The sequence below is a fragment of the Corvus hawaiiensis genome, chromosome 29 (assembly GCF_020740725.1).
Source record: "Corvus hawaiiensis isolate bCorHaw1 chromosome 29, bCorHaw1.pri.cur, whole genome shotgun sequence".
Lineage (NCBI taxonomy): Eukaryota > Metazoa > Chordata > Aves > Passeriformes > Corvidae > Corvus > Corvus hawaiiensis.
Window position 1 is genome coordinate 1,291,853 of NC_063241.1, and position 12,686 is coordinate 1,304,538.

General features: G+C 51.1%; 1 protein-coding gene across 4 annotated transcripts in view; it reads right to left on the reverse strand.

The window, feature by feature from the left end:
• The window catches only part of LOC125318072 (GON-4-like protein), a 28,158-nt gene extending 15,546 nt beyond the window's left edge, over positions 1–12,612 (reverse strand). Inside the window, exons 1-13 of one of the 4 annotated variants that reach the window (XM_048288436.1) lie at positions 12,510–12,612; positions 10,467–10,628; positions 9,620–9,816; positions 8,160–8,234; positions 7,723–7,773; positions 6,984–7,034; positions 6,538–6,633; positions 6,195–6,299; positions 5,312–5,482; positions 4,229–4,421; positions 2,664–2,765; positions 1,971–2,011; positions 1,577–1,680 (exon numbers count right to left, since the gene is read on the reverse strand). In XM_048288436.1, coding sequence (XP_048144393.1) covers positions 1,577–1,680; positions 1,971–2,011; positions 2,664–2,765; positions 4,229–4,421; positions 5,312–5,482; positions 6,195–6,299; positions 6,538–6,633; positions 6,984–7,034; positions 7,723–7,773; positions 8,160–8,234; positions 9,620–9,816; positions 10,467–10,494 — 1,214 coding nt within the window. In that variant the 5' untranslated portion in view covers positions 10,495–10,628; positions 12,510–12,612. Of the gene's footprint in view, positions 1–1,576; positions 1,681–1,970; positions 2,012–2,663; positions 2,766–4,228; positions 4,422–5,311; positions 5,483–6,194; positions 6,300–6,537; positions 6,634–6,983; positions 7,035–7,722; positions 7,774–8,159; positions 8,235–9,619; positions 9,817–10,466; positions 10,629–11,989 lie in introns of all 4 variants that reach the window. The other 3 variants (XM_048288433.1, XM_048288434.1, XM_048288435.1) reach the window with 3 other exon arrangements.
• Between the last annotated feature and the right edge of the window lie 74 nt (positions 12,613–12,686).

Below are 12,686 nucleotides of genomic sequence, written 5' to 3' on the forward strand. Positions count from 1 at the left end.
AAGAAAAATTAATAAAACCACCCATTATCAAAGCCAAATGCATACAAATAAGGGAGAGCATAAAGCTGCCTGGCTTTTAGCTTGTAGCTGGTTTTAGAGCTGCTGCACTCCCCTCTGGCACTGCTCAGCCCAGAGAGAGCATCCAGAAACTCCAGCCTTCATTTTAGCTCCTTTCCCAAACAGACACAGCTTGATCTTGAGCTGCTCTGCCCCACAAATAAGGAGACCCCACTCATCCTGCAGCTCCTCTTCAGCCAGAGCCTGCAGCTGGTTAAGTACAGTGGAATGACTACCTAGAGAGAAATCACAGAATCATGGAGTGGTTTGGGTTGGAGGGACCTTAAAGATCATCTCATTCCATCATTCCACCCCCTGCCATGGGCATGGACACCTCCCACTGTCCCAGGCTGCTCCAAGCCCTGTCCAGCCTGGCCTTGGACACTCCCAGGGATGGAGCTGCTTTAGTCCCTTTCCTCTTCAAGGTGCTGTTATGTATAAACCAAAAACCATCCCAAGCCAGTGCCCAAACTTCACAGACATCTCATTCCTAGGCCTCAGCTATCCCAGGCACTCTTTTTCCTTGGAAATGGCCAACACACATCCAAGATATTTAATTAAAAGTGAAGGTGACACCCTTGGACAAAACAGCTCCTCAAGCTCCACCACAACAATGTCAGGGCAGCGAGGGAACTTTGCCCTTCCCCTAGCAACAAAAAGGGAAAGAAAATTATTATTTTTCTGCAATGATGTTGGATCACTGCAGCCACCAGCACAGTGCAGAGCACAGGCACGAAGAGTGGCTGGCACTGAGGCTGGGACAGTCTTTGCACAGGTCCTGCAGAGCTTTGGTCCCACACACAGCAGATCCAGGGTCTCTGCCCACTGCTTGGGACAACCACCCCATCTGTGCCACCTCCTGCTCCACTGAGCAGTGCCAGTGACAACTCTACATGGATAGATCATGAGAGGCCATGGGAATGATTTTGAATTAGAAGAGATTTAGATTAAATTTTGGGAAGGAATTGTTCCCTGGGAGGGTGGGCAGGCCCTGGCACAGGGTGCCCAGAGCAGCTGTGGCTGCCCCTGGATCCCTGGCAGTGCCCAAGGCCAGGTTGGACAGAGCCTGGAGCAGCCTGGGACAGTGGGAGGTGTCCCTGCCCATGGCAGGGGATGTGGAATGAGATGAGCTCTAAGTTCCCTTCCAACCCAAGCCATTCCATGATTCTCTACACAGCACAGAGGCTGAAGAAGCAGGAACAGAATTCCCCACAGCAGATCCTGCCTTGTTGGGGCACATTCTGAAAAGCCTTGGCTGTTTTCAGCTGAGATAAGCACCAGCCTTAGTGCAGGCACTCTGTTTTTAATTTTCAGGTGCATCACAATCAGTAAAATCAGTGGTGGCAAACAGAAGAAGAAAAAGGCTCAATTTAATTGTCCAACCCCACGAATAAAAATAACTCGGGGCTTTCAGAACAGTGGTCTGAGCTGCTGAGACAATCTCTCTCTTTGGTGGCTGCCACAGGTAACCAGAGGCTTTTTCTCAGAAGAGATCAGGACCATAAACAAATTCTCCCACCTGAGGGCCTGTGGGGTGTTAAAATTTGGCCGAGACTCTGTAACAGCATCTTCATCTTCCAGCCCTTCATCTTCCATGTTGGAGAAGCCCATCTCGTCCTGGAACTGGCAGCAAACACGGAGCAAGTCAGGAGGAGAAAGCTCAAGGAGTACATTTACCTTTGGCTAATTAAGTTCATTATGATCCTCTCAGCACACACATTCACTTCAGGAAAATCCTGCAGACCTTCACTTGAGGAAACCCCTACAGACATTCCTTCCTAAGGCTAAAAACGACCCAGCTATGGCAGAGCCCTTGGCACACCCCCAGCCCTGAGCGTTTCCAGAGCCGCCCCTCCAGATTCCACATCACATCTGACAGCTCTGTTCAGTGCCACACTCAGTTCATCACTTACTGTCTCAAACAGCTCCTCCATCAGCTCATTCACTTCCTTTTCTGCAAGTAAAATGAAAAAGAATTATGAAGATGCCTTTTCCAAGACACACTCAGCAATGCTGTCATAATATCAGCTCACTTCAGGAATTCCTCTCACAAAGGGAAACCCTCCTCCTGCAAAGAGAGGACCAAAAAGAAAAGGCCCCTGATAATTCCCTTTCTAATGCTGGGCCCAAACAAACTTGAGCTGAGATTGTCTAGATTCAAAAATATCATCTAAAAACTCACTTTCATGATTAGAGTTATGTTAATCTGTAGTAAGACCTGAAGCAAGTGTGCCTTGTTGCAAAGATGGAAAGTGATATGTTTATAAAACTAAGTTGAAGACTGTAAGGACTTAGAGAAAATTTGATTACATTCAGTCACAAGGCAAGCATTCAAATCTGAACTGCCTGAAGCTTTCAGGATGTATCATCACCTAATTTCAGGTTGTTTTATCACCTAAATATTGCTCTTCAGGCTGTGCTGCACTTGAGCACAGCAGCTCTGCCCAGACCCTTCCACGTACTCCCAGAGAGCCAAAAGCTGCTCAAGCCAGCATGCAGCTCTTGATTTAATTACCCTACACTGCAAAAAACCTTGCAACAAAACACTTTTCCCAATGAATTACTACTCCCAACAAGGAAGGAGGGGGAATTCCTGGGGAACTTACTTGTGATTCTCACAGCACGGTCATTCCTGAAGTCTTCTGTGTCTGGTTCATCCAGATCTTCCAGGAAGTTGTACTCAGGGTCATCATCATCATCTGCTTCATCTAAGAAGAAGCAGGTTTTGAACTGTTATTACCCTGCCCCAGGACCAAGCAGCTGCCAGGAGCAGAAGCTCTTTGTTCACTGCCTGACCTGGCACGAAGAGGGCTTGGAATTACTGCTAGAAATCAACTGTATTTCTTTTATGGAAGCAACATCAAACCCACCCTTCCTTTCAAACTGAGCTGTTAGGACCCTGACCTACAGCCATTCCCATTTTAAAAAGCTGGCTTGATTCTCTGGGATCTGAGTTTCAGCTAAATTTAGAAAGAGTGAAGTAGTTTAATTTCAGTTTCTGGTTTATATTCAATTTGCACAACTGCAAGCAACCACTACATACAGGAAAAAAGGAAGCCGGGCCCCAGAGCTTGTTCCTGTTTCTTCTCAAAGAGAAAAGAGCTGTTTCTACCCAAAAGAGTGCCCCAAACAAGGAGCACGACATGCTGGGATTCAGGTGGATCAATGGTGAGCACCAGGATCCAGCACCAGGGGTTAAATCCACCACATCCCTTTGTGGTTGCCAGTTCCTGTGTGTTGGTGAGTAAATATTTACAAGTGAGACACCTGAAGTTTAAAAACTCTCACAAAGGTCCACGGGGAAGATGAGGAAAGCTGATTGCAAGACTCATGCACAGGATTAAACAAATTCGTGGCTGCAGACAAGAATATCATGTGTAAATAAAAAACAAAGCCTCAGGCTTTCAACATAGAATCATGGCTTGGTTTGGGTGGGAAGGAACCTCCATCATCACCTAGTTACACCCCCCTGCCATGGGCAGGGACCCTTCCACTAGCCCAGGTGGCTCCGAGCCCCATCCAACCTGGCCTTGGACACTCCAGGGATCCAGGGGCAGCCACAGCTTCTCTGGGCACCCTGTGCCAGGGCCTCCCCACCCTCACAGGGAACAATTTCTTCCAAATACCTCATCTAAACCTCTTCTCTATCAGTGTGAAGCCATTTTCCCCTCATCATGTCACTCCAGGCCCTTGGAAATTGTCTCTCCCCATGTTCCTTGCAGCTCCTTCAGATCCTGGAAGGCCACAATGAGGTCAGCCCAAAGCCTTCTCTTCTCCAGGCTCAACACTCCCAGCTCCCTCAGCCTTTCCTCCCAGCAGAGCTGCTCCACCCCTCTGCTCATCCTGGAGCCTCCTCTGGGCTGACTCCAGCAGCTCCAGGTCCTTCCTGTGCCGGGCCCCAGGGCTGGGGCGGCTCTGCAGGTGGGGGCTCACCTGAGCGGGGCACAGGGGCAGAATCCCCCCGTTCCTGCTGCCCACGCTGGGGGCTCATCCCCGGGCTCAGGGGGGCTCTGAGCTCGTGCCCAGCGTGCCAGGTCCTTCTCCCAGGGCTGCTCCATCTGCTCATCTCCAGCCTGGATCGACCTCCCAGATGCAGCAGCAGCACCTGGCCTGCTTAAACCCCAGAACCCCCAATCCCAGTGACCCCCCCACCTCCCCATTTGCCAGGTACCTTCGTTCTCCACGTCGTCGTTCATGAGCCCCCCGAGCCACCTCTTCCACTCCTCGTCGTCGGCGGTGTTGGGGTCGTACATGTCCGGGGTGATGTCCGGCGCGCGCAGCTCGGCCTCCAGCTGCCCCAGGGGAACGTCCTTCAGAGGCCTCTTGGAGCGTGTCCTGAAGGCGATCAGGCTGTCCTCCAGGGGCTGCAGGGACAGACAAGGCCTTCCTGGGATTTTTAGCCCAGCCAAGCAAGTCCAACCCCAAAAATATTCGATTCCTGCCGCAGAGAATCGTTCGCTTTCGTAGGCTGAGCAAGCTGAGCTCTCACTACCTTCCCTGTTAAGCTGCTCTTCTTTGTAACTACACATATAAATATATCCTTGCTCATTTATCAGCTCTTATCTGCCACCAAGGAAGCAGTTTCCACTTGCAATATTTAATTCTTTCACTTATGGTTCACTCTTCACTCTCTGACATTCATCTGGAGCAGCAGCCCAGCACTGTCTCTTCACTTCAGCCTTGCTCAGAACACAGAGCTTTTCCCCTTATTAAAATGGGACACTGGGTCTCTGGAGAACCAAATTCCTCAGCTGTTAACAGTAAAAAGTGTGCCTGCAAAACATAACTAAGCCAACAGGGTAATTTTCAAAGGGAAAACTATTTTCATTAGTTATGTAACTGTTACAGAGTTACATTTAACAGCTGAAACAACAGCGGTAAGAGACTTATGGGCACAAATAGTGTCATTACAAGAAACTAAAAATCTATGTCACTAACAACCTTTTTAACAGCTGCCTCTGAATGTCCTGCACACTACAGAGATTCAATTTCACAGAATCTAAGACCCATGGAATGGTTTGGATGGGAAGGGACCTTAAAGATCATGTGGTTACAACCCCCAGCCAGGGGCAGGGACACCTTCCACCAGCCCAGGCTGCTCAGAGCTCCACTCATTATTTGAAGTTACAGGGGGAGAGCAGAATGCAGTAAAAGGAGGAGCAGAGAGTCCCAGAAAGTCCTGAAAAAACCCAGAAAGTCCCCTCCTCTCTAACAAATTTTAACCACCCGTCTACCACAGCCCCCAGCCCAGTACCTGGTAGGAGTCCATGCAGACAGGGCTCGAGGCCAGCTCTTCATCCACTGCATGCAGCTTCTCCATGAAGGTGCTGTCTTTGGTTTGCTTGGGTTTGGGAGGTGGTGGGGGTCCCATGGGAACCACTTCAGCACTAATGTGTCTAACAACAGGTGTAGTGACCTTCTCCATCTAATTAAAAAGGCCTTTGTGTTAAAAGGTTTTATTTAGAACAGAAATTTCCAAGGACAGAGTAAATCTCTTTTTCTGCTCGACTGGAAATGGGAGAAATGCTTCACAGAAGGATGTGGATTTTTCCTACTACACTGACTTTGGTTTCCAGAAAGTGCAAAGAAATATGAAGATTTGCTGGAAAGGAGACATTTGGAAGATCTGAGTATCAGTCTCAACATTACCAGAGCTGATAAACCTGAACACCAATTATTGTGGCAGAATCCTCCCAGAAACCAACTCATGGTGAGTAGAATGTGGAAACATCAATATAAGATTGCTCTTTTTGATCCCAGTGTCAGGTCCCAGGGGCTTCCTCGTTCTTGTTTGCTGATCCTTGGCCCACACTGCACCTACTACTTCCTCTGACTGCACAGTCACACAAACACCTTTCTCCTTTTATCAAACTCACTTTCTGCTCCTAAGCCAAGCACAGGAAACCATTCTCCTGCACTCCTCAGAAATGATGAGAAAGATAATCACTATCTGAGGACCTGACAACTGTTTCCATTCCCAGAGCTTTATTTTAGACTCAGCCCCTCCTGCAAGGAACGTGGCAGTGGGACCCTAAAGCCACCCGGCACCTGGAATGTCCCACAGCTTTAGGAATTGATCTGGTTTTTTGGGTTTGGATTAATAAATTAGGAACAGTGACTGTGTCCTCCAGCTTTACCTCACAGAGTGTCCCTCCCTCCTCATCAGAGGAGCGCCTTGTCCTGGACCTCTTGGCTCCACGAGGAGAAGAAGCCGTGCTCTCCACGTCGCTCTCCAGCAAGCTCTGCAGGGCAAGAGATGCACAACGCCCTCAAACCATCGTGCCACAATCAATAACTGCTCCAAATAATATTTCAAAGCCTCTCTTTTAGCCAAATGAATAGTAGAGCATTGAAGAATGATTACTGGAAGGTCCAGGATGACTTACAAGTGTCCATGTGTTAAAGGAGAGAGCGTTCTCCTGCCTCAGACACAGAGAGCTCTGTGCTGAGCACACAGACCTTTGCACAAGCTGCATTTACCTCTTCTGCAGTCTCATCCTCATCTTCATCATCAGGCTGGTATTCTTCATCAGAGGAATCATCTTCCTCCAGGGGAATGTCCACAAACTGAGGTGGCTGCACACAAGAGAAAGAGGGTGACCACAGTTAACAGGAGGAGGAAGAGCTGCACTCCAAGGGTGCACAGCCAGAGGAAATATTTCTAACTGAGGAAACACCCTGAAGCTCAGAAAGGAAATCCTGAAGGAACCAAAGAAATAAATTACTGAAAGATTGGCAAAGGTGGTTTAAAAAGGTGCAAGAACAGGCACAAATGATTTAGTATGATATGATGGAAACACTGCACGAGCAGACACCAGCTCAGAGATGGTTTTAGTACACGAGTCTGCTTCAGCCCTCCAAAAGATCTCTGCCTCAGCAGGAAGCCTCCAGTATGGTCTCTCCTTTCCCAGCAGCAGTTCACTTACCTTCATCTCGTGTGCCTTCTTAATTGGGGAAATATTCCATGTTGGAATCACCTAGGGACAGCAAAAACACTTGGGCTGTGTCATGCAGGCGGGGTGAATCCCATCAACCTAAGGAGCACCTGAGCTTGTGACCCTGATCTCCACAGTGGCCAAGCAACAACAGAGCTCAAACAAAGCCTTCAAACCTCCCATGGGATCTCCAGGAAGCGACTTCAGGACAATGGACACTGGGAGTTCACTGCCCTTCTGCCCTTCCCAGCCCTGACCTGGCCCTGTGCTGCTCAGCTCAAATGGATCCTTTTTTTTTTAACACTGTCTTAACAGATTTCTTTCATTTCAAGACTCAACCACACAAAAGCTTTACATTTCTCTTTGGGTCACACAACCAAAACCACTCAGAATAACAGGACAGGCTGAGCTGGAAGGGACCCACAGGGATCAGAGTGCAACCCCTGGCCTTGCACAGACACCCCAACAACCCCACCCTGGGCATCCCTGGCAGCGCTGTCCAAACGCTCCTGGAGCTCTGGCAGCCCCGGGGCCGTGCCCATTCCCTGGGGAGCCTGGGCAGTGCCCAGCACCCTCTGGGGGAAGAACCTTTCCCTGATCTCCAACCTAAACCTCCCCTGGCCCAGCTCCAGCCGTTCCCTGGCTCCTGTCACTGTCACAATGAGCGGAAGTTGGAGCTGCCCCTTGGGCAGGGGAAGGTGCAACAGGGAAGAGCAGATGGTTTACTTACCCCTCCTTTCTCCACAACTTCCTTCAGTTTGGAACGAGTCATTTTGGGCTCCTGAGAGTTTAAAACAAGACAACAGCAATGAATTCAGTAATTTCCTTACCTACAGACTTTTCCCCAGCAACTCTTTACTATGAAACTTTTCTCTTTTTTTTTTAATTCATTGCCTTTAAATTCACTACCTTTAAATTCATTCCCTTTCACCACAGTGACCTCCAAAATAACTCCTCATACTTCCGTTTCATCGTTTACACTGAGACACTACTCACTTCATCCAGGTGGCAAATCTGATAATGAAACCTAATTATTCCAATAGGTAAATTACCTATTTATTCTACCTCTTCTCCCCACATCCCATGATGGCCCAGGCAGGCAGAGTGGGAAAGGCCTTGAGCATTCAGAACAACTGATAAAACGAACTGAGCAAGCTTTTTACTCACAAACAAAGGAATATCTTCTGTCTCACTGATGGCTGCTTTCATCATGGCTACCACGTGTTCATTTGTGATCACTTCCTAAAGGAACACACAAACCCAGGATGTTTATTAAAGAGAAACAGACAAGGTAACAAGTGTTAGAATAAACGACCTGGAAATAGGATGGAGGAATACTCAGTGTACAAGATGCTTTGTAATGACACTGCAGTAAAAATGATTGCTCAGAGATCAGACAGTAACATTTAAAGTAGCACAGCAGTGAATAAAACGTTTGCACTACGTTCTCTGTGAACGCTCCCCAGAATAAATTCCCAGCAGAGAGAAAAGAAAACAGTCAAAACAAAAGCCCACAGCAGTTTCCCTGATATCAGTAATCAGTCATGTCACGTAATCAGTAAAATGTGCTGATCCCAGTCACAGGAGAAATGCTGCTGGGAAGCTGCAACAGAAAACCTCAATCTTGATTAAACTTCAATCTTTAAGCACTCACAGGCTCCCAAAACAAGGGTGTAAATCCCTGGAGAAAGTGTGGAATAATACACAGTCTTCAAAACACTGTGCTACATCGTTCCAGCAAACACTGCACATATTTAGGAGAAATAGGGGAAGGCAGGAGAGACACAATATCCCAGCCTGCATTTTCTGAAGGCCTCCATAAGGCTCCAGGGAAGGCAGGTGACTGTGAGGAACCTTCAGCCCTCCCACAGCTGCACATGACAGAGAAAGGCATTAATTCAGGGCACTTGCACAGAATCCACGGGTGAATCTGCCTGGAAGAAGCGTGGCAGCCCCCAGGTTGTTTGCCACAGGGATGGCAAGAAGGGAAAATATATGAGATCACCTGGATTTGGATAACTCTGGCTGCAGGGAAAACAAAATGTATGATTTTTGACTCTGTGGGAAAATAAATACTATTGCTCTCCAGATCATGCTTTGGGATGAACTGAAATCCAGACCCAAAAGAGGTGCAGAGTTAAGAGATTCACTCCAAAGCTGTGACAGCACAAATATTCTTCTGGCAGCTCCTTTCTAACTGAGAGCTGTGTGATGGACAGTAACTAAAAGTGATGCATTTCTGTCAGCACCACTAGAATTCCAGCAGAATTTTATGATGAAACAGCTCATTCAAAACAAGAAACAGAGTTCACAGCCTATGCCTGCTCATGTGGGCCCAGAAGGATGATTTCAGTTCAGTTATTCCTGCTGCTGCTCCGGGAAAGCAAAACAGGCCCAGGTGCCATTGTAAACACAGGGAACTTGGGATCAACACCTACTGGCAAAGCAGGGCCCAGGTGAGTGGCACAGACACCACGGATCCCATCTCTACAGATTTATTCACGTGATTCCCTCTTTATAGATTTATTAGAAGAGATCAGGATGTGGGTGCTGAGCAAGAATCAGGAATCCCAGAGCCACCATCATTCCCCAGGAGCCAGGCCTGGAGCCCAGCCCCCCCCACTCACGTGCAGGATGTTTCTCACGTTGACCACGGTCAGGTTGTGCTGTTTGGCTCCATCTTCCAGGGTGCGATCCAGGGACTCGTCCAGTTTGATATCACAGGACAAAGAGCCCTCTTCTTCCTGGCTTTTCCCTTCTCTCTTCCGTTTGGTTGCCTTCCTCCTCCTCTTCCTCCTCTCGACATCCTCCCCGTCCTGCTCCTCTGAAAATCAGCAGAAATGGAATCCAAAACTTCGGCTCTGTCGCATCCAGCGCATTGTGAGAGGATGAGTTTAAAAACAAACACAAGCTTAGAGCTCTGCAGCTACTGACACAGCAAAACCTCCATCAGCTGATGGGAGACCACCCAAACAGAAACAGCCACGAGAACTAGAAAGTCTTTTGAATGATGGATTCAGTTCTGCAGGACCTGACTGAGTCACTCGAGCAGGTGAAGGTCCTGCAGCTGCCACCTCCTCCTGATTTATGGAATGGCCTCAGCTGCCTTTTTACACCTTCAACAACGTTGCAATCATCCAGGTACCACACAGCAAGAACAGGACTTAAAAAGTGTTCTCCTGCTTTGCTGACTCAGAGAAAGAAAAGAATCATCTTTTTTATTTGAAGCAAAGCAGTGACTTTTAGCAGCCAAAAATTGCAGAGATCAACTCCAGCAAGTCCCACTGGGACACCTGTACTTTGCTGAGACACTGAACTACAGAGCATAAGATTGAAACCTAAAAATATATTGCACTTACACTGCCCCCACCGTGTTCACAATCCAGAGTTTGCTGTATCAGTCACACCATTTATCCAACAGAATAAACGGCCCCAAATCCAAATATTCCTCATCACTCTGCTGGGACCACTCACCAGCTCTGGCGTTCTTCGGTGGCTTCATCGTGGTGGGATTTCTGGCAGCCACCTGCAGAGAGCTTCTCCCTGGAGCCTCTGGCACTGCACCAGGGTTTTCACTTGGATGTGGATCCCGCTGAGAACTCACTTCCACCTCTGTGTACAGCTTAGGGATTTTCCCTGCAAACAGAACACCCAGCTGCAGTCAGATGCACCACAGGGATACCCAGAACAAAGACAAGACACAAAAGTGTGTCATGACCCATTCCTGCACAACTGCACAAGTCTAACTCAGCCACGGATGTGATGCAGCTGCACGGAGTAGCAGCAGCTCCATCCTGCTGGACACAGACCCAGGCAGAGAGATCCCATTCCAGCCATCTCAGCCTCACTCCCTCACTATCAGCTGTGCACAGCCACGGTCAAACCCTCCCCTGTCACATGAGCCAACTGCCAGAACTTGGTGATTTGTTCAGAACATGGTTCTAGTCCCTGTTGTACAAATGCAACTGCCACAGGAGGGGCAGGCACAGCCAGGGGGTTATTCCCAGCTGGAACAGCACAGTTGGCTGCACCCTCAGGATGCATTTCCACAGCCACCACGGGCCTGTGAACCCACCTGGCTGCAGGGGTGGCTGCAAACCCTTCAAACCCTTCCCCTCCTGTTCTGTGCAGGCCCACACGTTCCACAGCCCAGAAAAAACTGGGAACTGTCCCGTTCCACCTCCTTCCTTGACACAAACTCAGCTTGCAGTCAAATCAGGGAGCTCATCACGGCAACATGAGAACCAGAGACAACAATTCTCACTGAGAAGCACAGAATCCATCAAGTCTGAAGGGCCACAGAGGGTCACATCTGGTGCCACCTCCCTGCGCAGGCAGGGCCATCCCAGAGCACGGGGCACAGGATTGTGGCCAGATGGGGCTGGGATGTCCCCAGGGAGGAGACTCCACAGCCGCTCTGGGCTCTGCTCAGGGCTGGGCACTGCCCAGGGCAGCACTTCTGCCTCCTGTGCAGGGCAATTGCCGGGCTCAGGCCCTGCCCGGTGCTCTGGGGCCGCTGCTGGGCCCCGGAGCAGAGCCCGGGCTCTGCCCTGAGCCCTCCCTGCAGCCAGGGACACCCAGGGCTGAGGGCCCCTCTCAGCTGGGGCTCCTCTCGAGGCTGAGCAGCCCCGGCTCCCTCAGCCTTTACTTGTGAGAGAGAAGCTCCAACCCCCTCATCTCTGGCCTCACGGGGACTAAGAAACAAGGACGGACTGTCCCTTTCCCGTACAACCATAGAATGGTTTGGGTGGGGAGAGACCTTAAAGCCCATCCAGTGCCACCCCTGCCATGGGCAGGGACACCTCCCACCATCCCAGGATGCTCCAAACCCCGTCCGACCTGGCCTTGGGCACTTTCAGGGATGGGAAAACATCGTGAAAGACCTCGTTTTCATTCTAATCTATAACACTTCCTGGGGGGGGGGGAAAAAAAAAATCTCCAAAACAAAATAAACACCCCCAAATCCCAGGGCCCAAAGCCGCCGCCCCTCCCGGTACCTTCCGCCGCCGCCGCCGGGCTGCCGGGGCCCGCGGGGAGCTCCTGCCCGGAGCTCGGGGCCGGTCTCGCAGGGGGTTTCCTCCCGCCCTTCGGCGAGGCCTCCCCGGCCCCCCTCCCCGCGGGCCTGGCGCAGCCGCCGCCATCGGCAGCTCCCGTCGCGGCGGAGCCTCCGGGCAGCTCCGCGTCCTCCCCGCGCTCCCTCGGGCTCGACGGCCCCGCCGCCGCCGCCGCTCTGCGCTTCTTGCAGGGCAGCATCTTCAGCGCCAGCGCCATCGCGGCTCCGGGGCCGCTCCGGGGCTGCTGCCGGGCCCCGCTCGGGCCGCCCGGTCCCGCTCGCCGCGCAGGAAGCGGAAGCAGCCGGGGCTCGCCCCGCGCATGCGCGGCCGGGGCCGGTCCCCGACGGGGCTCCGGTGACGCGGGGCCGGGGGGGGCACCGAGCGCGGGCACCGCCATCTTCGCTGGGCGACGCCGCCGGTGCCCGGTCCAACCCCTCACACACACACAGACACGCACACATACCCCGGCGGCGCCGCGCCCGGTGCCCGGTGCAAGCCCCCCGCCCGCCTCTGCCGTCGGGGGTCTCCCCGTGGGGCAGGGCGGGTCCGCCCGGTGCTGCCGCCCGCGGTGCCGGTGCCGTCGCTTCCCTGTGGAAAGGGGGGGCGGGGGGGGTTCAGGCACAGCGGGCACACGCCCCGC